We start from the raw sequence: 27,242 nt of genomic DNA on the forward strand, positions 1-27,242 counted from the left end.
GACATAATTTTTAGTATAGCAGAATGAAGTTTAGTTTAATTAGAGAAACTTTTTTTATAAGTAAAAAAGATTTAAATTTGAAAATTCATGTTATTTCTGACCTAAAATATTTTATTGCATAAGTACTGAGCACAATTAGTTCAAACTTTCTGCCTTCTTTAAATTGTTTGGTTTTAAGATGTAGTAACACTTTACAATAAAATGCTTCAAAAGGGTTATCATGTACTTGCCTGAACCAAAAAAAACTTCTCTTTCCTCAATCGACATTGATTTTGAAGCTGGCGCTTTGTAATAAGACAATAATTCTGAAATGTTCAATATTGCTTAAACTTCATTTTCATTGTCCTAAAAATGTTCTAAAATTTCGTCTAAATTGTACCATAATTTCTTTAAACGAGGAGGGGCAGAAATTCTGAATTTGGCGAATGATAAAATACGTTTGTAACACATAAATATAACTAATAAAAAGATACATTTGTGTATTAAAAAATTGCAGTTATGTCTCAAATTTGCCAAATTATCAGAAAAAATTTGCCGAATAAAATTTTTTTCGGAAGGTTATGCAACCTCCCAGTGGAGCACTCTAGGCTTGACTGCACAGTAGTAGATTTTGATTAAATTTAACATAGAGGGTGATATCGATAACTCATAAAAAGTCTTTAAAAACATTTCAAAGTATCCATTCATTTTAAAAGTACGGCAGTGTAAAAATCCCCTCCCCCCCAAAAAATCAATTAACTTTGAAGGCTCAATATCCAAACTGTTCCTGAAATTAAAATTTTAAGTAAAGTTTTTATTTTTTACAAAAATGCATCTCTTCAAAAATTAAAAAAAAATGTATGTATTGAAATGGCATGGATCATTATGGGGTTCATATTTAAATGTAAAAAAAAGCTTTCTATGAATATGTAAACATTACCTCTGCACCAATTTCATTGAAATCCTAAATGCTAATGTACATTTTGGTAGAAAATTGTATTCATTTGACAACGAATGACCCACAAGTTCTTGAACGAATTTTTGAGTGAAACAATTTTTGTTGCATAAAAAGATTTATTTAAAGGTGGTGCAACAAAAACTGTATATTTGATTTAATGTTTTAATGATGTGTATTGAACAAGGTGTCTTATTTAAAATAAAAGAAAAAAGAAGGGAGTAGGTTCAGAGAAATAGAATAGCATTTGATTTTAAACAAGTATTTAACTTATTCTTATTCAGGGGTGTCCTCTTAGAGTGGTCATGGGTTTGACTGCGGCGTTGTAATTTTTAGGGGGAGGGGAGAGTGTGTTTTAACACTATAAATATGGAGGGGCTTGTGTGGCCCTTCGCATACTTTATTGTTCAATAACTCGAATAATATCTGACGGAGCTTAGTCAAACTTTCTGACTTTTCATTAAGTGACACTACTTGAATGATGGTTTAATTGTTTAATTATTCACCTCATAGTGCTGTAAATATTGATCCTTATACCTAGATAGACCGAAGGGGCCACAGTGGCCCCTAAGCTATTTTACAACAAAAAAAAAAAAAGATTTTTTTCCCTTTCTCCAAATTGTTGTAGAATAAAAAAAAATTGCTATTCATTTTAGTTTAACCTATAACTTCCACTTTATGCATCCTGTAGGATATCCAAATACTACAAACTGTACCGAATCGCTTAGCAGTCACACAGTAGCCAATGCTCTAGGAAAGATAAACTAATTCTACCTTTTGGTGAGTAAAGAGAGAAAAACAGAAAGCAATTACGTACTAAGTTTTTATTTAATCATTGAAGAAGGTGCATTGATCATGTGGACTCACTCAGGAAGAATTCATCGCAAAAATGGGAAAGGGCCAGTTGTATATTTTGCATGTAAGATATGTACTGAGGTGTTAAAAATGTGAAAGGGAAGTTTTTTATTAAAAATACTTTTCAATTAACTTTTTAATTTTTTTGAAAATTTCCTATTTTTGCATTAAAATACTAGTTTTACATTTTCCTATTTTTTTTGTAAAAGTGTCCTACTTTTTTGCGAAAATATGCTACTTTTCCAACTTTTAGACAGTCAAAATGCGCTATGACCCCTGAAAATGTAATCTCTTAACATCCAATTCTAAAAAAGGTTGTGAAGATTGTTGTTTCACAGAACTTTAAATCTTGTTTATTAGGTTGTTTCATTTCAAAGCAATTTGAAAATACAAAATAATGTGTGATATAGCCGAATAAATAGTTTCCTTTTAACTAGGGCTATGAGATAAACAAATCAAATGTAATGAAATAAACTCATAAAATCCTTATTTTTTGAATCTTAATTCAGAATTAAGTTGTGTCCAGATATCTTCTAGAAAAGTACTCATGGTCCTTTCTTTTACTTAAAATAATCAAAAATTCAGGAGAGACAGCACTTATCTTTAATTTTTTGTGCAATATTTTAAAGTTTGTTTTAAGTTATCTAAAATCTTTTGTTGTTTTTTTCATAGTTTGTAAAAAAAAAATGTTTTGTGACATAAATGCTTTGAGCGCTGGTGCTTTTGTCACGACCTCCCTTTTCGATACTCACTTTCTACGGAATTCTCTATACACCAAGGTAGTAGACGAAATAACTTTTCACCGATAAAACCGTGCATCATGGAAAATTATTTGAACTGAATCTAAGCAGCTTTGAAGCCACCTAAGTCAGTCAAAAGTGCCTTGTAAGGGATTACCTTATTTAAAACCTGACCATATATCCAATACTCCATAACATTGATTATCTATTCAATGAGCTGAGACTAAGAAAAAGGGACCTTATTGTGTGGGATGAACCTTATCTAATCCTGACTGTACTATGGTTGCAATACAGTTGTAGAATGTTGCCAACTGGGAGACCCTTAGTTTCCAAAAGCGAGAAATCCATTTCATTACCATTGTGCCCTTATCTATACTCTAGCAGCTTGTTTTAAAAGTAGCTTTTTTATGTGTTCATAAGATAGCATCAAATCAGGCACGGATCCAGAGGGGATCATGAACCCCTAAGCGACAAAACATAGCCTAAATCTGAATTTTTGATGCTTATGTGTCAGAAAATTTTCCCTAGGCCCCCATTTGTGCCCTAAATTTCTTACCCCCCACCTCCAGAAAAAGATTTGCCCCTGCATCATATAGTAACAATTTCTTTCTGCTTTCATTTCAGACTGCATTGAACATGGTGTCGAAGTCTTTGTCTGTGGACTTGAAACCTCACGGCATCTTGACTTTCGTCATACATCCTGGATGGGTCTTGACTGACATGGGCGGGAAGAATGCGCTCATCACTCCCGAGACAAGCGTCGGGGGCATGATTGACGTCATCGTCAATGCGAAGGATGACCACTGTGGCAATTTCTTCAATTATGATGGCAAGAAAATTCTCTGGTGAAAGTTAATAATGTTTTATAAACCTGTTGCCTAATTTTGTAAACATTTTTGGAATAAATTGTTATGTTTTTTTAATTTCGTTTAAGACAGCGTTACATTATTCTCATTTTTTGCTGCTGTATAAAGAAAATACAACTGTCGTATATTACAAACAACTTTGTAAAAAAAGAAAGTCCTCTTATCTGGATGCATTTACCCTATCAACAAAACTATGCTGTGAGTTCCGTGTATGATTGGCACAGAAATATTAGGACAGTCAGAATTATGACTTTTATTACAACAGTATAAATACATATTTATATATTTACATAGTGTTTAAAAATGGCTATACAGTACAATGAAATGCAGTGGAAACAAATGTATATCAACAAATCGCATGTGCTAAAACTATTCTACATGCATATGTACATTCAGATGGAAATAAATTAAGATGAATATAAATTATTAAAAATTTAGTTTTGATTAATGTAATCTTACTAATTTGAGCTATGCTTTTTAGAATGGTTATAAAGGTAATGAACAAGAGAGTATTAATGATAATCCATTATTGACTTTCTGCAAGTTTTACTTACAACTTGCATAACATGTTGGAAATGAACATGGTATAACATTTCACACCCAAGTTTCGCTCAGTTAAAAAAAAAATATACATGCATGGCACTAATGAAATATGTGTTGAATCCAACCGTTATTCATCACAGATTAGGCTTTTCTGTTTCTGCTGACTTTTAAAAGGACCTGTTAACAGCAAACTGTTTGCTTAGCATCATTTAGGTAATATTAATATTGTATAACACTTTGAAATAAATGTTAGACACATAAGTCATTCAGCAAAACTTTTTGTAAATCATAACAATCTTTGAAGAAGAAAAATATAAATTGATGAGATATATGAGCCTTAAAAGCTTTGCATCTCTTACAGAATTGTTTTTAAGAGAAAATTTGGTAGCGGTATGTTTATTGCATAGATTAATTTTATTGATGTGTTTATTTTAAATTTATTAAATGGCTGAATACTGTATTGAGATATATTTTTCCTTTTGCAGAATTTTTTTTATTTCAATTTTTCAATGAGCTTGAGGTACAGTAATGAATGGCACATGTGAGCTTTGTGAATATGCTTTTTTTTCATGGGTGTGTTTGTAATTTGCATGGGAGCTCGCAAAAGCTCATTGCCTCCTGTTATTTTCATTTTTCAATGAATATTTACATATTAAATGGAATTCAGACTATTTATGTGTCATATGTTCTGAGACATACAGGAGATTTTGCCCTTATTTTAGTTAAGACTTTGTTTATCATTAGTTGAGTAAGTTGGATTTTTTGCATTAAAGAAGAATATTCAATGAATAAATAGGAATCTTGAGGGGGAAAAGGCCAAAAAACCTAAACAAACAAAAAAAAATATTCAAATTCATCTCAATTTTTTAATTTTAATACTGATTTGGAAATAAATTAGACACTTTAGAAAAGTCACACTTTTGAACCCGTAATATGGTGATTCTTCAAATGAAATTTGGAGGGGCTACGTTCATTGCAGTCTATATACTTCTGATCAGCCATGAATGCTGCCGGAATCCTCGGCCTCTGCTTGGAATGTGTGAACATTTTCCGCGGCAGGGAGCCAGATCCATTCGTTCCGGCCGAATTGTACTCGAGCAGTTCCGGGCTGCGGAAATCAATGTACTCTGAAGTCGGTCTGGACCGTGGTGAACTCACTGTGTGCCTGTAGTGCCTCTTGTTCGAAAGGGACATCTGAGTTGGTTCGGTTAGATCGTAGGGAGACTGCCCAGACGTCCGGTCAGCCATGAACAAGCTCTGGTGGAATCGGAACTGCTGCAGGTGCTGTTGTATTTCCTGGAAGTTCATGTAGTGGCTGTAGCGGTTCGGATCGGCAAATCCTTTTCTGCTGCCAGGCCTGAAATAAATAGAGTTCTTCAAATTTGTTTCATGTTGGAAATATTTTCACAAGATGCATTGTAATAATGAACTGATTTATGAGTTAAGTAAAATATTTAGTTTCACATTGTGTAGTTACTTACTTAGACATCTCTTTATACATTTCAAATGTTTTAGACTTGGAAGATAGTTCACAGATATTCTCCTATAAAGATAAGCATAACTTTGTTAATGAAACAATTTATTAGAATTTCATACAATACAGGAATTTTTTATATGTCATGCTGCAAGGACATTGAAAACTTGAATCTCTAAATCAGCAGACACCCTGAATTATTTACATTATAAATAGTCTGGTGTTACAATATCTTAAATAAAATAGAGAATAAAAATAACTGGTACTAGAATAAATGGATTATTTCTACTCTATTACACTCACTTTTTAAGGCATTGTAGCCCAGAAACAGAGAGCACAAGAAACAGAGGATGTAATGGTCTCGCACCCTGTGGTTTAAATCATGGTGAGAGAGAGAAAAAAAGGTTAAAAAGGCAGCATGCTCCCCTCTAGAATGTGTTGCAATTTTTAGAAAGCAATTAAGGGCTTAAATTTCAAAATAATTCAATAAATTTAGTTTTTTTGCATGAATTTTTCCCCAATTTTGTAGATTTTGAAAATTTCTTCATTTTTCAGTTTCCTAAACTATAATATTGCATGGGGTAGTTTACTCATTTTAAGAGCAGTTTCATTAAAAATGAAATTTACTTACCCTAGAACGATCTGACATCTGGTGAGGTAGTGGTGGCAGAGGGCGATTCATCTGAAAGTAATCATAGAATCAAGATCTTTTCCAATTGTTCAAACAAACAAAGAATACATGATACACTCAAATAGTATAAGTATATTAAACTATGTTACGAATGCACATTAGGGTGGATCGAAAAAAATGAAATTTTGATTCTTAATTTGGAATACCCCCCAAAAGCTGTGCATGTGTAAGAACAATACACATGTAAAATATTATCAAGTTTAAACAACTCCTTGAAGGTCCTACCAAGGCTTGAATTTCTCCAAAAATAGGAAAAAAGGTCAATTTTCCAAAATTTTTATGAAAATAATAGGGTTCAAAATTTTTGTTCTAATACCATTAAAATGTTTCCTTTTAACACGCTTTTCATATATCTTCAAAATTATTTGCATTCTTTGCAGTATTAGGTTCGCACACAAATTCGTAAAATTTCCAAAAACTTGACTTTTTTCAAGCCTTTTTGCACATTGCAATATTTTTTCTTTTAAATTCCATTTTTTTTTTTGCAATGACTGTGCAGAATGCAGTTTTAAATGGAAATGAAATTACACTTTATTATATTAACAGCCCAGCACCTACGACAAGGAGCGCAATTGCTTCAAACTGGACCAGTCATAAATTGTCGCACTTGTCTAGCAATTTACCTATTGGGCCTGCGAAAATTCACATGGACCAGCAGTTTCACCATCAAGTAATGTGAACAGGTGACGCATGCAGTTCGCAGATTAACTATGGGACAGGATGTCCAATTTTATTCTCTATGGCCGCAATTGCACCGTTCGTTTTTCTGGTATTCGTGGCCATGCCATCACAGCCAAAAGCTAAAAGATCCTTAAGGCTTAAACAAATTTTCAGTTCAAAAATCATATTGCTGTCACAACATGTTTTCCCGTTCCAGAAATTGGTATCACATGACCCAAATAAAGAGAATTGGATTTTTCAATCATGGATTCCTCGCTTATGGTTCTTCTATGATATCTGTGTCCAACCATTTCTTTTTGTCATAGTTTTGTCTTTTTGGTTATCGAAAAATGTACTTTTTAAACCCTTTCACTTCTAGTTTGCAGGTTTTGAAGAGAAGCACGTACTTTGTAACACCTGTGACACTTCTGTCGCTGTCTTCGAATTTTATTTCTATCAACGACTTTAGAGAGACAATTATTTGACACTGTACCAAATCCTGTAATCTTTCTTAAGTAATTGCTGCAGCACATCACACATCTGTCAGAAATGCCGTACTGGTAGCACACTCTTGATAGCGTTGGCAGAGAAAGCCTCATTTGTTCCACTTTTGAAGTGACATCAACACCAAAAAATGTTGATGGTTCTGTTGACGGGAGTATAGCCGTTGCAAATTTTTCTTCTTCCAGAATTGAAACAAAACTTTTGCTGTTCCTCATCAGTGTTATTACAGCATTTCGTTACGTAAGTGAAAATCTGAAAAAAGTATTGATCCTGTCATTCAACGAAATGCCTATTTTTACCACCCGGGAAAATATTCTCTTAACAGTGATCACTGATGAACAAAGTACATCAGAGAACTGGATTTGGGAAGATTTTAAAGGCCAGACAAGTGGCTTCTGTTCATGAAGAAATAAGAGAATTCTATTACTCAAGGATTAACTTTAATGCATCAGACTAATATGATGTTATCAACCGGCAAGAATGTGCAATAACTGCCACTCCTCTCCTATTTTAGCTGGCATATCTAATGAAAGTCTTCAACAATAGATTGAAAACACCAACGCCAGTTTTGCGTTCGTTTAGTTCTGTCACACTCAGGCGGTGGAACGCTGTGCTAATATGGTGACAGAAGCTTCTTTGTGATTAGTCAATCAGCAAGAGATGACTTCAGAAGAGCAAAAATCAAATCTCGAAGTATATCATCATTTGAATCAAAAAATGATTTCAAAGAGGTTTCATGAATGGATGTGACGAACTGACTATTTTCTGTGGCTTTAACTAACTGATACTTTTCAAGACCCTCATTTCGTGAAATATTGATGCTTATATTTTAGAGCGACTGTGTGTGAGTAAATATACATTCTTTGTAACCAATGCACTTCTCTCCATGTTTTTTTAGTTAATAAAACTAAATCATTTTGATAGTTTACTTCTAATGTAAAAATGAGCAATAAATTTATACTTAATACATGTGGCTCGGCAGATGGAAAAGGTAGAATAGAACTCGAAATGCAGCCACCTGTTTTTAGTGGATGCTGGGCTGTTAATGTAATAAAGTTCAACTTCACTTCCGTTTAAAACTGCATTCTGTACAGGCGTTGTAAAAAAAATGGACTTTAAAAGAAAAAATATTTGCAATGTGCAAAAAGGCTTTAAAAAAGTCAGTTTTTGGAAATTTCTCGAAATTTTACGAACTTGTGTGCGAACTTAATACTGCAAAGAATGCAAATAATTTTGAAGATACATGAAAAGCATGTTAAAAGGAAACATTTTACCCATATTATAACAAAAAATTTATACACTAATATTTTCATAAAAATTTTGGAAAATTGACCTTTTTTTCTATTTTTGGAGAAATTCAAGCCTTGGTAGGACCCTCAAAGAGTTGTTCAATTTCATTGATAATATTTTACATGTGTGTTGTACTTACACATGCACAGCTTTTGGCAGGTATTCCAAATTAAGATTCAAAATTTCGTTTTTTTCGATCCACCCTAATGCACATACAGTATACTCTTGATATCACAAAGTTGAAGGGAAGGTAAAAAAAATCGAGTTTTTGAGATAATAAGATCATAATCATAGTAATATTCTGAAAATTAGTCACAGTGGTTAAAAATAAGTGAAAACATGAAATGAAAGTTGAAAAAAAGTCTTAATACAATAACAAAAATTTTAATTTTTAAAATGAGCTAAAAACAATGAAGAAAAAAGAACGCCCTAGTGAAGTAGCAAAATGTTGTGTTTTACCACAACTAAACTTATCAACTTATCAAAGATTTGGATTACCAAGTTGCAGAACGGTTTCAAACGAGTTTCAAGCGCCCTAGAACAAAAGAAATTGGACAAAGAATTGCACCATTCCCTGTGACCAGTACTCTCCATTCCGTTTCATCAGGAGTTAAACTTAAATCATGGCTCAAGATACAAAGTTGAAAAAAAAAAGGTGGTTCCGGTTCATCTCCCCCTTTTTACGTAGGTCGAAATAAGAGTCAAAAGGTCCAACAAAATGGTATGAGAAGGGGGCGAAAGGTTGTAGGTTGGTTTCTTGGGCTTGTCAGGACTTACATTTTCTGACACCCCTGGACTCTAGAATGAAAGTGACAGTAGATAAGCTTCTCCGAATTATTCCTAACCCCTGAAAGAAATTATAAAGGGTGTGAGAAATTTTTGGAGACATTCCTTGAGTTTCTTCGAGACAATAAACTGCGGCTTTTCTGGAAAACTTAGGTTCAATTTCGAAAAATATTTGACATAACAAGGTTTTGATTGAAAACTCTTTGACATAAGAATGAAAAAAAAAAATGTTACATACACAGGCAAAATCAGTGGTGGATCCACCATCAAGGGGGGGGGGGGCTAAAGCCCCCCCCCTTGAGGTTTGAACTGACAGACATAATCGAAATTTCAGAGACTTAGTACTGCAATACATTTGCGAATTTAAATGAACTACTATATATAGTGGCATATTAATGGAAGGAGAAGGGGGGCTGTAACCCTTTCCCCCATTTGATCAAAACTAAAAACCGATTAAATTGTGATTTGTAATGGAATGGAAAGGCTTGGAGGAAATAGTTCCGTTCTGCAATCTTTTTTTCATCTGAAAGTTAGTACTTTCAAATTAAACCAGCCATATATATTTTACTTTGTTCCCAGGCTAAGAATGCTGTAGCACCCCCCCCCCCCCCCTTCCGCATGAGGTCAGAAACAACCCTATACAAAACCCAATGCTTTTGCAAATTTAAATATGCATTATATGTAAATAAATATATACACTATATATGGTGGCGTATTAATGTCGAGTTGGGGGGGAGGGCTATAGGAACAGTAGCCCCTTCTCCCATTAGGTCAAAATTTACAACAGATGACAATGTGATTTGCAATGGTATGGAAAGTCTTAGAGGAAAACAATTCGACCTCCTGTCGAAGCTTTTTTAACTGAAGTTATTAGTTTCAAATTAAGTCATATATTTTACTCAGTTTGCTGGCTAAGGGGGCTGTAGCCCCCCCCCCCCCCAAGGTCAGAACCTACGCTGGATAAAACCGAATTTTTAGAGATTTTGAATACTGCAATACTTTTACAAAGAAGAGAGCCTAAAACTGTTGTTAGGTCTCTAATTTCGGAACATTTTCACAGGTGAACTCCCGCTTCCCCCTAATGTCATCAAGATTACTTAACATTGCATTTTTCAAGCACTATTTTTGATTATTTCTAGAGGACATTTTCTATCTTTTTTTCCCCAATTTACTCAAATCTTCACCCCTAAATTGGACAAACATAGAATAAAATTTTATTTTGGCTTTTCAATTTCAAACTACTTCTGGTGTGAAACTTCTCTTCCGTATCTATTTTTATCCTCGCCTAAGTTAGATTTAAAATATGTTTTTAAGAAGGTGAGAAGCTCCCGAAACTCCTTCCCCTAAGGTTACCATTAAAAAAGCTTAATATTGCTTTTCTAGCTTTAATGTCAAAAAGTAGGGAAAGTGGTCATATTTGGATTCAGGGGGATTTTTTGCATAAAAATCAAGAATCAGCAAGAATAGATTGAGAAGCATTTTGAGAGGGTTTTTTTCCCAGTATAATTATTACTCTCATTATATCAATTTCCATTTACTGTCTGTATATAGAAGTAATGATAAGGAAAGTAAACTAAAATTGTGCCAACAACATGTTGTGTTTATGCAACAATGCAGAGTATATACTTTTACTTGATTACCCATACAATAAAGCTTACCATTTTTTTAGTATCGATATTTTGTTTCAAGTGTGCTTCATATAGTTCCTCTCGATCCTCTTGAGGGTAGAATCCGTTACGCTGCTGGTGCCTTCTTTGATGTTCTGTTCTGAGGAGATGCATTTTTGCTTGGCGGTCGTAAGCAGTCATGGCTGAAGGGTCATTGAGCATCGGGAAAACATTTGCATTTCGAGGAAAAGTGAAAGATAATTTTGTGCTCACATGCCTGTTGATTGGAGATTGAGGTTTTTGATCATGATGTGTTTGATGATTTTCTGCTTCTTTTACATATTTCTGGATCCTAAATTATTGCACAATAAAAGAACTTGTTACTTTCAGTTTTTTGAATTTATATTAAATAAACAAATATATGAGAGGGAAATTTTTGATTGAAGTTCTTTATCTTTTGTAGCAGGTTGCAAAAGCAATATTCATGGGACAGACTCATTGGAATAACTATCATAAAGTAAAGGAAAAGTTAAATAATATTATAGATTGAAAGATATAAATAGTGTTTAGTATCTGGGTTGAGGTAAGTTTGCTGATTTAAATCAACTGATTTTTTTCCCTTTAATTATTAATTTAAATCATCATTTGACTTTTTTCTCTTCCATTTTACATCATTTCATATTTTATGTCATCCACAATTTATGGTTATTAATATACAAAATTGAAATTCATTTTTAAAATATAAATATTGCAATCTTATTATTTTTATAATTTAAATTACTGTATATACTCACATATATATTGACTTGCTAAAAGCAGAATAACATTTCTCTGAAAAACTTTTTTTTCTTCTACAACTCTGATAAATCATTTAATTTTTATATTTAAAAATGACATAATTTTACCTTTTTTGTTCATCCGGAATTGCAATTCTTTGTTCTTGCTTTTGTTCTGTAGAAGCTAATGGTGATGATTCTTTATTGGCCTTTTTACTGGACTTTCCAAATCTGGATATCAAAAAAATATTGAACTAGATATTTCAGCATTCTTAAAGCAAACCATGTAAAGTACTTTTATAGTAGTTGCAAAACATTTTATTAAGAGGGATTCATCATTCATTTTTCTGCTAAATAAACTAATACTATAGTTACGCTCTCAAAAAATTAAAAAAAAAAGAATAAATAAATGTTTAAAAAAAGCAAAAGAGGGAAAAAAAGGATATGTGATTTGCATAAACTTTAAGTAAAATTAAATCATCCAAGATTATCCCTGGACTACAACTTTCCAGTGTAATTTCTGAACATCTTCACTTTTTGAATTAAGAAACATCAACAAAAAGAAAAAAAAAAGTCTTAAAAGACTCGAAACTTTCTTTCTTGTTATTTATTATTTAGTTATGAGTTTAGTATTCACTTATTTTGGGAGAACTTGATCGTTGAAAGTGCTAATTTAATTTCTGTAAAATAACCTTGGCATTGGTTTTGATATATTTTTGCAAAGACTGTATTCGTAATTTTAGTTTTTAATATTTATCATTTCTCTCTCTATTTGGTTGAAATTTGTTCTGTAGGGTGATGGAACGAATTATAGAATGACATCTTGCTTGACCTTGGAGCTGTCCCTGTTCTAAGAACTGTGATACATCTATGCAAAGTAATGCTTAAGAGACGCAAAATGTTACAGTAACCCCTTGTTATATGGCGCTTTTCCAGGGACAACAAAAAAGCATGATATATCAGATTAACTCGATATCACCAAAGTTATGAAACTATTCAGCTTTCATAGAGGTTTATTGTCATATTAGAATTTTTTTACCAAGAACAAAAGAAAATTTGCGAATCAATTATTGTTTTTAAAATAATAATTTAAAATAATTATATTGATTTATAGTGGAATGTGTGTTGAAAGTTGCAGCCAGAATTGTAAATAAATTGTTGTATGGGAAATATACCAGCTTTTTTCATTGATTTAAAAAAGAAGAAAATGCTTTGTTGTGAAATATTATATTTGATTTTCTGCAATGTGAAATGTAAAGCAACATTTTAAAAAATATAATTCCTCGGTGGACAAAGGAAAAGCGCGATATATTCAAATAAGTGATATAACAAGGAATTACTCTATTTTCAAGTTTTAAAAGCAAGTATTTTCAAAGACGATCTCTCCCATAAAATTATCGTAAATTAATCTAAGAAGAAAACAGAGCTCTGTAAAGGAAATCATTTTAAGTAATTTAAAAAAGTATACCTAAAAACAGATCCGAGGCCCCGAAATATTCCTTTCTTCTTTGCTGGTTTATCTTGTTTAGCATGAGTTATTGTTGCTGAGTCTACTGTTTTGGCACGGGTATGGTTATGAGTAGTCTTCAAGTTTTGAATTTGTGACACTTTAGCACCATTTAAATTAGCAGCATCTGAAATAAATTTTAAATTTTTACCTGAAAATGACCCATCAAGTTACTTTAAGAACTACATTAACAATGATATCAACTAGATCATACATCACACATAGTTACTGTTTTATTTATATAAATGCCTGGCATTAACAGTTGAGCTGTTTGTCTTCTGGCTCCTCAATACTTCTGCACAATTCAATTAAAATCTTTAAGTGAAATGCATGTGTCTAAATTAAAACTGTTCACTGAGGGTCCAGAATCGCATAGGCTGCAAGCCGGTGAATCCTTGAGTCCTGTTTTAAATAAATTTAGGCAATTGTGTCCGGTTAAAAGCCAATACATGGCAATAGCAGTACTTCATGGAAGGTCAGGAACAGTTGATTCACTATTCCAAAGACGTTGCCTTAGATAATGTTAAACTACCCAATTTAAACTTAAATATTCAAATTCCATTTTGATAGAATTTTAGCGGAATCAAATGTCAACAGATTATTTGGTCTCAGTAAAACAGTCATACCTTTCTTTGTGAAATAATCAGCTGTTGCATAACCCTCAACTCCGCAATGGGAGGGAACCCACTGTAATGCCACAGAATTGAAAAGTGAATTCAAAAGAGACTACAGTCAAAAAGGCACTTAGAGTTATGAATTTTATTATTGAAGATGGCTTGGAGTCAGACAGGATAATTGCATTACTGAGTTTGTTTCAGCTCACTAATTTATTTCAAGGCAGTATAAATTGCCCCCAGTTCGCCATTGAAGCTTGTAGAAACCTTGCCCACAGCTCTGTAGAAAGTAAAATATTCACACACACACACACACTCAAAAAAAAAAAACCTCTGGCACCAGCTCCAATATATCTGTGAAAGATGAAGCCACCTGTGTAGAAATCAGTCAAGACATTTGTAGGGTATCTATTTTTAATAGTAGTATTTGCAGTGGCATGAATTTGAGAGTACAGTCAAACCTACCAATAGCGGACACCGTCAGGACCAAAGTTTTTGTCCGTTAATAGGGAGTGTCCGCCAGTGGCGTAGCTAGACCCGACTTTCGGGGGGGGGGGGTTACTTCTTTTATATATATATATATATATATATATATATATATATATGTGTGTGTGTGTGTGTGTAATCGCTTGGAATTTTTTCCTTTTCTTCTTTTTTTTTCTTTCTCTTCTCTCTTCTTTTTCTCTTTTTTTTTTGAGACTAACTTTTCGGGGGGGGGGGTTGTCCCCAAACCCCCCCCCCTTAGCTACGCCCCTGGTGTCCGCTATTGGGGAGTCTGAATTTATGATGGCATTTTAATTTTGTATTTTAAACCTAAACATACAGTGTATAGTAGGGTGGGCCGAAAAAACTTTTTTTGGAAATCTGTTTTTGGATAGTGCGGAAAAGTTGCTATATGGGCCCGTTATTACCCATAAAAAATTTCGCTAAATTTGTTTAATATTTAGCCGGCGCTATTTGACCTTGAAAAACTGAAAAAAAGGGCAAAAATGCACTTTTTTTCAAAAAAAAGGGGGAGGGGGGTCGAAAAAAAAAGTTTGAAGCTAGTTTCAGCAAACATTAGAAGTATCTGTCAGTGAATTAGTTGAAATCCTCAAAGACTTTAATACATTTCGTAGAACATTTAGCTACGCTTCTTTAAGGCTGAAACATGGGAAAAATGAAAAAAAAAAAAAAATTAAAGTAGTTTTGAAATAAGTAAATACTGAAATGTTACGCAATACGTTACTTAGAAAAAACAGTGAAAATTCAATCAGTTTTATGCGACATTTGTACGTCAATTTTAAAAAATGGTATACAACACGACTGTTATGGAGAAACGCGTGAAAAAGAAAGTAACACGAGCAAGCACAAGTAGTCTTCTATTTGGACCTGGAAAAGATTTGTCTCCTCCCGATGCTTTATTTCTTCCAACATATGAAGACATTATCAGATGTTATCAAATCACTAGAATGCAAATAAAGGGAGAAGGAAGTAAGCAAACATCTTCTGCAAGTGTGGCCGCTGTAGTTGCAAAAAAGTTATTGATATTTGGGAGCGTGCTTCCCTTCCCGTTGCTTCGATAAGGAGAGTGATTGCCATGATTTTATCCTATTATTATAAATATAATAGTGCAACAAAAAATGCTAAGAATATAAAGACGCAACTTTTATAATCAAAGCTAGGCAAATTTAAAGCAGAGGCTACGACTTTATTTGACATTTGTGCCTGCAAATGCGCAGATTTATATTCGTGTAATTTCAGAAAAAAAAAGCAAAAGTCCCTGATAGAGAAAATCAATTTCTAATTGATCAAAGGACAGTAAGAAAAATGGCTATCGGAAAAGTGGATAAGGTAACAACCCAGAAACTACGAAAGAGAGAAAAAAGATGCCAGAAAATTGAAACAAGTGTTGCTTTGGATGAGTACACCAGCACAAGTGAATTTAGGGTTAAGGAAAGTCATATTACATTGAATGAACCTGAAACAGAGCTTGAATCAGGAGAAAACACAGAAAATACAGATGATGATTTTAAATTGAATTATCCGCTTTCAAGAAAACATAAGCGAACTGATGCGCCATCAACAACGACAATTCAAATGAGGACTTTCTATGCCTCATACAGCTTTAGCAGCAGATCTAACTGGCGCTTCAAATAGAGCAGTGACTAAAATTGCTACAGCAGTTCTCGCTGATTTCGACTTAGTTTCTCCTAAACAAAACAAAAATATATAGTCGATAAAAACAAAGTAAGGAGGGAAGTCGATAAAAAAAGGAGCGAGCTAAGAGAAAGGTATTTAAGAGCAGTTAAAGGGGCAGCTATAAAAAGGTTGTACTTTGAAGGTCTCAAAAATGACACACTTCAAAAGACATCTGACCATCAAAAATTAGCATCTGAAGCACATGTAGCACGGATAGAAGAACCAGGTAGCTAGTACATCGGTCATTTATCACTAACAGTTGGTGAAAGTGCAAAATAAATTTCGCAAGGTATTACAGGCTTTGCAAAAAAGTATAATATGAGCTTGCTTAACTTATCGGTTATTGAATGTGACGAAACAAATGTAAATACGGGATGGAAAGGTGGAGTAATTCGTTTACTTGAGACATATCTCAAAAGACCTGTACAGTGGAAAATAAGTCTGCTGCATACTAATGAGTTGCGACTGAGGCACCTTATTCTGGAATTGGAGGTTGCACAAAGGGGCCACATTCATATTCTGGAGCTATCGGACAATTTTTTAGAGATTATTAAAAAAATCCGGTGGTCAAATTTGATAAAATTGACAGCAATCTTCTGGTTTTGGACATGGAAGATATAAAAAATTTAAGTATATATACAATACTATATTTGTATAGAATATTTGTATAGTACTATACAATATTTGTATAGAATCTGTCTTGCCGTAAAAGATGGTAGTTGTCCTTCTAGCGTGGCTTACAGTAGCCCAGGCAAACTCAGTCATGCGCGATGGCTGACAACTGCAAACCGTTTGTTACGCTTGTATATATAGGCACTCCAACTCCATCAGAAAATCTTAAAATGCTTGTTATGTATGTAATGCTAGTTTATGCTCCAATGCGGTTTGAAATAAAAATGAAACCAAACTGCCAGTATGGTGCCCAACATTTTTGGAAAATGATTTCTCTTGCAAGGCAGTTTCCAGACAACGTTAAGGAGTTAATTTACAAAGTTCTCTTAAATAATGCATATTTCGCTCATCCTGAACTGCTACTGTTGACAATGTTGTTTGACTCAAGAAAATACATTCGGGAATTAGCTGTTAGGCGCATTCTGAACTCTAGATTTAAGAAGACGAAGAGTTCGGATGGTATACGATTTTTTAAGCGTCCTAAACTCAATTTTGAAGCCGTTGATTATGTTAATTTAGTTGATTGGCAAGCTGTGTTGTAACAGAGCCACCTCTTACAATGCATCTAAAAGACCAACAATTGAAAGAAATGTGCAAAGAACAGCCTACAGAGTTCACTTTCGAGAAATTTCCCTGTCACACGCAAGCTGTGAAACGTTGTGTGAAACTAATAACCGAAGCAGCAATAAAAGTTCGCGGTGAAACTGCACGAGATGGATACATTCGTGCCAAACTTTAAGCTAGGAAAGAACTTCCATCATTTGAAACAAGGTACAATATTATTCCAAAAAGTAATATTCATTATGCATGAGGTATTATGAATCAAATTTGAAGATTTCTTTTTCAAAATTTTATTGTCTCTATATGTAATTCTAGAAAATGTATAATACTATTGCGTGATAATAATTACTATGATTAATAGTGCTATTTAATTAATTAGTCTATGATTTAATTTTGAAAAATAATTTTCACATTGGTTTTTAAAGAAATTCAATATTTTTTCATTTTTCTCCAATTTTTGATGTCGGAAAGGAGCGGTTAAATGCTCATTAAAATAAATGAAACATTTTATGGGCTCGAACTGGCTCAATATATAACATTTTCGGTGCATTCCAACAAAATATTTGGAATTTAGTTTTTTAAAAGAAATTTCGACAAAAATTCATTTTTCTATTTGTTTTCGGTTTTTTAGTGTCAAATAGCGCCGGCTAGATATTTTTTAATATCCAAGAAATTTTTTGTGAGTGCTAACTAGCTCACTACACAACTTTTGCGCGCTATCCAAAAATTGATTTCGAAAAAAAAAAATTTTCGGCTTATTTCGGCCCACCCTAGTGTATAGTTCTAAATTAAATGAGTATTGCTTACATAAGTGAACTTAACTAATAAGTAAATAATCCGCTGAATCTTTCGGGAAAATAAAATAGGAAGGCATTTGTGTAAATTGTTTCCTCTAGCTGAACAAAACCAGTCAAGCACAATGGAATCAACGTCGTTGATTTTCAGCACTTTTTTTCACTTAATCTGGCAATACAGTGCCGATTCCTCATTAAGCGTCTGGTGGGAAAGGATGTGGAGCTGACGCTAATCTCCCAAAATCTAGTAGGAAAGAGGGGGAGGGGAGATGCCGTTAAATTGCACAAGAGTATTTTTTCTCTCCCATGCAAACTGATAAAGCAAGGAACATTGTAAAAGGAGAAAGTTTTTTTTTTATTTTGCTTTTTGTTGGAATTTTGTGCATGAAATGAAAACAAAACTTTCATAAGCTTCAACTAAAAAATTCGACTTGAATAGCTCCTGTTTTCGGAGAAAAAGGGGTGTTAACCCTTTTATCAATACTGGCTAGCCCCAGAACATTGTAAAGGAGTAGAAAAAATGCTTGCCACAAAAGCAGTGTTGAGCAAAAGCTTACCAGACATAGAAAAATAAAACAAAACTCGGCTGATTTACTGTCCGCTAACGGGAGTGTCCGCTAACGAGGAGTGAAATACACTCCCATCTCGAGGGTCTGGGGATTCAGAAACTGTCCGCTAACGAGGAGTGTCTGCTATCTGGAAGTGTCTGTTAATGGAGGTTTGACTGTAGCACATATTTCGTTTGTCAATCACATGTCCAGATCAAGAAACACATGTATATCACAGAAATCTGAGGGGCGCCAGGGACCAGCTAATAACTCGGCTTCCCGGATAACACCAATATACTCTGCTATCTTGTGACTCACTTGGTTAAAGCCATGTTGAGTTTTAAGATTTCTCTGCTTGCTGTAATTATAATCTATGTAATAAGAGTTGCCTGGGAACCTACAAAGCTTTTGCAGAATGATGGCAGATTTTCTATGAGTTTCATATTTTACTGGGAAAAGCTTGGTCAATGACCGTACGACTGCAATAGGGGTGGATTTAACTGCCCCAGTGGAAAAAACATAGCTTGGTTTTGCGGGGGGGGGGGGGGGGGGGGGTTTGAGCAATCACAATTGCTAATTGTTTTCACTTGACCGTCCTCGATGTTTGGTTCTGGTTTTCAACCCCACCGTCCTCAGCAGGCGCGACTCTTCCAGGGTGGCGACAGAAACTGGAAAAAAAAGTTCCCTGACTTTTGTCTGATTAAGTTCACCCAATTTACCTGATTTGCGTTACCAATAATAATGGTTTCCTTTCTTTGCCCTACTTGAAAAGCATTTCATATTAAATAAAACGCAGTTTTTAAAATGGTTAAAGCTGTTAATTAAAAATACATTTTGAAAAGATGCTCCTTTTTTTTTGGTAAAAATAGTATATTAAATTATCGGCAGAGAAATATTTTGGAAATCTAAAACAAAAACTTTACTTTCAGGAACCAGTTAACATAAGAATTCTAAGAAATTATTAAAACTACTCTTAAAGACACATCTAATCATGATAAAACTAAAAAATTTTAATGGAAATAATCCTGAACTGAATTTTTAAGCAGTATAATTGTTGCTGCAATAATAAGAAGTGATAGTTAAAGTATAGAAGCAATGTAGTTTTACTTACATAAATAATACTGCTGTGTGCAGGTAAACGGCAGTATCTGCAGAAATTAGTTTTTGAGATATTTGAAGAAATGTGAGTGGATCCAGTACTAACAATAGGAAAATGTTGGAACTAGACGTTTTTTTTCACGCCTCCTTTTCAGTGGAAACCAAATAAGCGAGTATGTACAATAAAGATAATGTACAACAGATAACAAAAATGCAAAAAAATGAAAATTGAAAAATTTGCAGTTAATTCCCTTTACCTGCACACGGCTGATTAGATATATTTATGTAAAACAAATTGAAATCTTTCAACAACCAGTCATATTGAGCTATTTTCTAATCAAGAACTTAGGTTTTAATGAATGAATACAGCATTTTAACTATTAAAAAATAATAAAAATATTTACTTATGTAAACACAACTCAATTTCAAATGATTTCATTAGGTGTCGAAAAAAAATCTTTGATTACTATAGTAACAAACAACATTGAAATGCAAAATCAATTATTAATTTCAAAATATATATGTATATGGTTTTAAAATAAAAAAGTTCTAATATCTGAAGAAAAAAAAAATCCTTCGTGTTGTCTGAAGTGACAGTGAATAATACCATGGCAAAAAACAAATTTGATTTTCAGTCAAAATTTAATTTTAGCAGTTAAATTTAAAACACCAAGTGATAACTTTCAAGATGTTATCAGCAAAAATTTAAAAAACAGATTTTTTCTTCAAATCATGATTAAATGTATGATAATTACTTCAAGACAATGAGTAAAGGCAAGGAAGCAAAGTCATTAATGACAGCCTCCTCTTCGCCTGTAGGGTTGTTTATTTTGCATAGCATGGAATGCGTGGAAGGAAAATTCAAGCTAGCTAAAATAAACAACTTAACAGACACAGAAGCAATCTTAGGAAGCTAATCCTAAAATTGAATACTGTGACCTTGAGGAAAAAAGATGCACAAATATGTGGCAGTGTATAATCGCACCTCATTAATTTTACTTTTTAAAAACAAATAATTGGCGGAAAATTCATAGGGAATTAAAGTACTTCATTTTGTAAAGAAAAAAAAATTTTTTCTTCATTTAATCAATTTTCCCTGAATTTTTTTTATTTTTTCAAAATTCCCTGATATTTCCCTGAGTGATAAAGTTTCCTGACTTTTCCCTGATCTTCCTAATTTCACTGATCTGTCGCCACCCTGTCCTCTCGGAAGCCGCTTCTCCTGGTCGGTGGCGTCCATGTCCTACACACACGCACGCTCCTACTCATACATACACATACACACAAGCCTACATATACACAACTGTACTCATGTGACTGCCCAAGAGGAGGGACAGGACCAGTTTCTATAGGGTAGTAACCAATGACTTAGTCGCAATCATGATTGCGAAAAGCATATTTTGAATTCAAAATTTCAGAATTCAAATTAATTATACAGTTAACTTAAACAGTTTTTTTTTCTTCCAAGTTTGTCAACAGTCGACTTAGAAGCCGATGCAAGAATCTTATTACTGTTTGACCATCGATTACATGGAAAGGCTGATATCCGGTTTATAGGCGGAAATGGACGTATCTATTAGTTTATAGGGATGTTAGTTGATTTGCTACAGATGTGCACTTTTGCCTCTCTATTATTTAGCCATAGTTTTGTAAAAATGAAAATTTGCTCACAGCAACATTTTTTAAATCTAAATTATATTCGATCTATGTTCTCACGGCAAAAATTAACTGATTTATTTTTTCACAACAAAGTTTTGAGCTTACCATTTTGCTTTTACGTTCCTGAACGAAATGAAAATCTTTTCTTTTTGTTATTTCCATGGTAACTATTTTTGTTTTCCCCTATTTTATTTTAAAAAATGCAATAAATGAATAAGACACTAGTTACATTATAAAAAGCATGCATCAAAATCCCATCGTTATTTTCCCTTCTTCCCTGCTAGATTAATTCAGATAGAATAGTCTTTACTTGGCAGATTGCCAAATTACATACAATCCGCGGTCAAACAGTACCATAGGAAAAAATTGGCTTAATATACATTTTGTTAGAGCAGCGGTTCCTAACCTTTTTCTCTTTGCGAACCCCTTGGAACAGGCAAAAAAATTCGCGAACCCCCTGATGTTGAAATTAGTAACATGTAAGAAACAATAAAAAAACAGCATGCTTGCTTTCCATTTTTTGCAGCATTTGATTGCAATAAACAAAAATATAATTGTAAAATATCATTAAGTGCAAACATTAATAAAAAGTTAAAACTACATCTACAAGAAAAATTATAAACAAGAAGTTTTATAAACCAACTATTTTTTTAAGCATACTTTAAATTGAGGAAAAAATCCTTAATGCGATATTTGTGGCTGTTTGACGGAACAAAGAAACTGAAAGTTTGGTTCAATGTCTGACAGTTTGAGTCTTAAATCAGGCTCTGCATTCAATCTGCTTCGGTATTTATCTTTGAGATAAGTATAGGAGGAAAATCCTTTCTCGCACAGATATGTTGTACAAAATGGTAATAAAATTCGAATTGCTTTTTTTGGACAAAACGGTATAGTCATTTCTTACACTGAGCCAGAAGTCAATTAACGAGAGCTCTTTAAAGGTAGTTTTCAATGAATTATCACAGGATAACTCGATGAGCATTTCCTTTTCAGGTAATGTCAGGGTGTTCTCTAAGCATGGATTTCCTTCAAAAGGATTGCGTATCCAGTTGTTTGAGAGAGGGACGTTACGCCTATTAGGAAAATACTCGTCAAAAGTTAGTTCAAGATGTTGCAGATGTTCACAAACATTTCTTTTAACGCTGTCATCAAGTTTCATTGAGTTTCCTGATAAAAAACTACTAAGAGAAGTGAAACAAGAAAACTCACCCATTTCCAGGCATTGGATCCAGAAATTCAATTTTTTTACCATAGCTTCAATTTTATCATATACAACGAAAATATTAACAACTGCACCTTGCAAGGATAGATTTAATTCATTTAATTTTGAAAAGATGTCAGCTAAATATGCAAGCCTTTGCATCCAAAGAGGATCGAATATGCAAGTGGACAAGTGAAATGGATGATCAACAAAAAATGCTTGGACTTCTGACTTCAATTCAAATAAGCGTGCCAAAATTTTGCCACGGGAAAGCCATCTAACTTCTGTGTGAAGAAGTAAAGTAACATGAAGGCTTCTCAATTCCTCACAAAGTGCGTGAAATAGACGGCAGTTTGTGGCACGTGATTTTATGAAATTTACAATTTTTACCGCATCATTCAAAGTAGCGGATAATTCTGCGGGAATACGCTTACATGCTAATGCTTGTCTATGAATGCAGCAATGAGTCCATTCAATTTTCTCGTTAATCTTCTTTACTCGCACCACAAAGCCAACAAATTTTCCTGTCATTGATTTTGCACCATCCGTGCACACACCCACACCACCCACACACAAAGACCAATCTATTCCATTTTCTTCAAAGTAACTGTTGACCAGTTCGAAAATTGCTTCTCCAGTTGTGTTGGTTTTCAAAGGTTTTGCAAATAGTACATCTTCTTTAATTGTATCGTTAAAAATATACCTAACATAGACAAGTAATATTGCAGCGTTTGCTACATCAGTCGACTCATCAAGCTGGATCGCAAAATTATTCTCTTTTATTCTATTCACAAGTTCTTTCTCCACATTACTTGCCAAATCAGTAATTCTGCGTGATACTGTGTTGTTTGATAGCGAAACCAGGTCAATTTTTTTTGCTGACTTTTCTCCCAGCATACACTTAGCAATATCTTTAGCACACTGTCCAATTAAATTTTCTGCAATTGTATGTGGCTGTCCAGATCTTGCAATTCTATAACTGACTCGATATGAAGCTTCAAGGGCCATTTTACTATCTTCGTTGGATTCTAACAGGAACGTAGAGATGCTACACTTTTTATTATATTCCAATTTTCTTTTAAAATATTCGATAGGTTTGTCCTTGTGTGTCGGATGCTTTGTTTCGAGGTGTCTTCTCAGAAGTGACGGTTTCAAACTGCTGTTCGCTAGAACTTCGTTGCAGAGAAGACAAAGCGGTCTAGGTTCAGACTCTTCTCCAGTAAAATAAAAGTCCATTTGTAAATAGTCACTGTCATATTTTCGCTTTTTTCCTTTTTTCTCCCCTAGTTCACTTTTCTGTTTAGTCGGGGGAGGCGGCAGTTCATTACAGCTATCTATTTCAATATCCTGTGTTGATTCGAAAGTTACTGCTGATGTTGAGGGTTGATCGATTGACTGCTTGTCCATTTGTCGCTCAACCAAACTACCAGTTTTCAACCATCGATCCATAACAGCAGAAAGTTATTAAATCATAAAAATTACCAACACGATTATAACTTCACAAACAGAGTAGCAAGTTCACGTAGCAAAACCAATTGCAAACAAAATCACTTGTTTTCAAGCATCTCTAAAGTATCTCTAAAAACGTCTGTTAACAACTATTTCCCCAGAACTATGAGCATGCTGATGTTATATATTTTTGAAAACGAACAGATGGGTAAAATCCAGTAATAAATTTTAAGTTTGGAGCCTTTTGCTGTTATGTCTGCTATTCGATGACTGAATTTGACGGAAATTCCCGAGTTATATTTCAACCAGATTAGAAATAATACCCCTATGATGCATTGTTTGAGAATTCTTTATTTGTTTCGACACATGCATATTATGTATATTGTTTGATTGACTCCCCGCAATGGCGCCTTTTTAAGGTCATCGTGATCCCTGCCACAGCTTAATACAATGTTTCTGCATGGCGCCTCGCAATAAAGAAGGAAGGATATCTCTTTTTGTTGTCTATCGAAAAAAAAAATGAGAAAATTTCTTTTTAACCAAGATTATAAAACCGCTGAAAGATTTTTTTTTTTTTTTTTTTTTGAGCTTAATACAAGAGTCTGGCGCGTTTTCAAATTAAAAAAAAAAAATTTAGTAACTATATGTGCAAATTGAATATTTTATAATTTTTTACCAAACTAGGAAAAATCCGCCATTGCACCGAAATTTTCGCGAACCCCCTTCCTGCACCTCGCGAACCCCTGGGGGTTCGCGAACCACCGGTTGGGAACCTCTGTGTTAGAGAGTTGCTGTTGATGGCATCCCAGAATTCAACTATTTGGTATTCCGTACAGCAACTGCTTCCCTGATTTAAAACTAATGAATTTCAATTTTACTGCAGCAGATGCATGATTCTTTTTATTGATTTACTTATATTTATTTATGTGAATTACTTTTTTGTTAAAAGCAAGATAAATATATTCAAAGGATTATATTTGGAAAAACATACAGTAGCATAAGGGGTCTTTGTTTTAAGCTATTCAAACCTCAGGCTAACCTAGAAATTAGAAAAAATTACTACTTCACTAGGGTTGTGGGCACTTGGAGCAGCTTACCAAAAGAGACGATAATGAGCAAGGGGGGGGGGGGGTAGGACAGCTTTAAGAGGGCCACTGATCTTCACTGAAGACTATTTAACTGACTAGGACCAGCCTAGCTGGCCCCCGAGCCTGTTGCTGGTAGTCATGTTGGTATTTGCATTTGTATGAATATATTTGAAAGAATGGGGAACACACACAATAGTAGAGAGGTATGTTATGATTTTTGATTTACCAGATTTTAGATTTTAACATAAAATTACCTTCAGCCGGAGCCTCGAACGACTTGTCAACGGCCTGCCGAAAACTTTCATTGCAGGCTCTGGCAGAACAGCTGGTGGAAACAATGCCTCGTTTTTGCTGTTCTTGCACCATTGTTTGTAAGCTCTCTAAACTGCTGGATTTCATGAGACCTAGAGAAGGGCCAACAGGGGTGCATGCCTCCTCACTACTTCCACTCTCCCGCCTGGTTGGTACAGCATGGTAGGGACAGTCTGGGGAGTTACAGGACCCTAGTTGGAAAATTTGTTTCATAATTAGAGATTTCTGTCATCAGTTAAAAATGAATAATATTACAGTAGAATACCTTTAAACTGCTAATTTATGTAACGCAATTCTCTAAAAGCCACACCACTTTTCAGAAGAAAACACCAAGTTGTGTAGTAAAAAAACTCTATTTCTTCCAGGAGTGGATACAAAGGAAGGGTCATGGGGTTCCCCTCCTCCTTGTCCCTTAACATTATTATATGTCCACATTGTGTTCAAACACTTCATGAATAAAATGTAAGCAACTTCAGTAATATTTTCCATTCATTAATTACTTTTAAAAATAACTATTTAAAATATTACTTATTGTCATAGCTTACTTATGAAATTAATTTGTAACGTTTATGCTCTACAAGTGCCTTATACCTGGCTGTTTTGGTGCTTTTTATTGACACTCGAGCAGTTTTTGTTCCAAAAGCTGTAGGTTCATTCTTACATGTGCGGAGGGAGAGGGGGGTCATTCTACAGTGTGACCTCTCTAAAATGATAGTCTGTATCTACCCCTGATTTCTGCATTGCAAGCATACATACATTCTTTGACAAACTACATTTTGAAACTGTTTCTCGTTTCTTTTACTTTTATTCAATGCCTTTAAAAGAAAAATAATATTCATAGAAAAAAAGTACTAGATTGACCTTAGACAAATACAACTGCTATTTAAACAATTGAGTGCAGGATAATGCTCTAATATAAAGTCTACTTATTTTTGAATGATAATTGAATTGCATAATTTGAATTTCTATATTCAATTCAGTTATAACTTCTATTGATATGCAAATATATTGATACCGTCTGAATATTATTTTATAAACTTATGAAATGATCCATACAAAGTCAAATTATCCCAATCTTGATATTTCTGATCTCAAGGTATGGATTATAAGTTTTTTATGTTATGGACTGATCTAAAAATTATGCCTTTGTAGTTTTGACTGAAAAATACCTTTTATTCTAAACTATACAGTACTAGCTTCTTGCATCTACAATGGCTTTGACTACACCTAATGCAATAGCTTCTTACTTATAAATAGAAGTGTCCAGATTTTTTTTTTTAAATTCAAAAGCACAAATCTTTTATAAAATATACTTATGTTACCTTTGCTTTAGAAAACTGAATATGGATAATTGATCAAGGGCGGATCCAGAAATGTTTCAAGGAGGAAGCGGTTGATTTTTTCCCTTACCACTTACTACTTGTCAGATTTATGCATGCTTCAAGGGAAGATGGAGGGGGGGAGAGCTGCTACAACCTTCTTATCTAAAGCAACTTAACCACAGAGATTTAGCCAAGGAGGTCCCTGAACCTATTCCTTTCCTTTTTGGTTGAAAAAGATTTTCTAAAATTGCGTTTTAGAACTCCAATATCATAATAGTTCCGTAGGAATGTGTCGAAACCTCCTCCCCCTAACATTATTGAAGGTAGTAAAATTGCTGTTTTTGGAACTTCAGTTTTGAAAAATTACTGGGGGAAATTCCCTGAATCCTTTATATCCCGCAGCACTACCCACGATGTTTATACAATCAAGTATATATGACATAAATTTTGAAAAATGACGGCGAGATGGCCTCCTGTCATCGCTAAATATGGTCTAAATTTGCTTTTTTT

The 27,242-nt window shown here is 33.8% G+C and overlaps 2 protein-coding genes across 2 annotated transcripts in view; one reads left to right on the plus strand and one right to left on the minus strand.

Annotated features, from left to right (window-relative positions):
- LOC129231053 (C-factor-like) overlaps positions 1-3,452 on the plus strand; it is a 29,170-nt gene extending 25,718 nt beyond the window's left edge. Inside the window, exon 5 of the mRNA XM_054865303.1 lies at positions 3,154-3,452. Within this exon, the coding sequence (XP_054721278.1) occupies positions 3,154-3,378 (225 nt within the window). The 3' untranslated portion in view covers positions 3,379-3,452. The remainder of the gene's footprint in view (positions 1-3,153) is intronic.
- Positions 3,453-3,633: 181 nt separating this feature from the next.
- LOC129230337 (partitioning defective 3 homolog B-like) overlaps positions 3,634-27,242 on the minus strand; it is a 159,559-nt gene continuing 135,950 nt past the window's right edge. Inside the window, exons 15-21 of the mRNA XM_054864769.1 lie at positions 25,353-25,601; positions 13,195-13,360; positions 11,856-11,957; positions 11,002-11,302; positions 6,044-6,094; positions 5,420-5,481; positions 3,634-5,295 (exon numbers count right to left, since the gene is read on the minus strand). Of these exons, the coding sequence (XP_054720744.1) occupies positions 4,851-5,295; positions 5,420-5,481; positions 6,044-6,094; positions 11,002-11,302; positions 11,856-11,957; positions 13,195-13,360; positions 25,353-25,601 (1,376 nt within the window). The 3' untranslated portion in view covers positions 3,634-4,850. The remainder of the gene's footprint in view (positions 5,296-5,419; positions 5,482-6,043; positions 6,095-11,001; positions 11,303-11,855; positions 11,958-13,194; positions 13,361-25,352; positions 25,602-27,242) is intronic.

The sequence above is a fragment of the Uloborus diversus genome, chromosome 1 (assembly GCF_026930045.1).
Source record: "Uloborus diversus isolate 005 chromosome 1, Udiv.v.3.1, whole genome shotgun sequence".
Taxonomy (NCBI): domain Eukaryota; kingdom Metazoa; phylum Arthropoda; class Arachnida; order Araneae; family Uloboridae; genus Uloborus; species Uloborus diversus.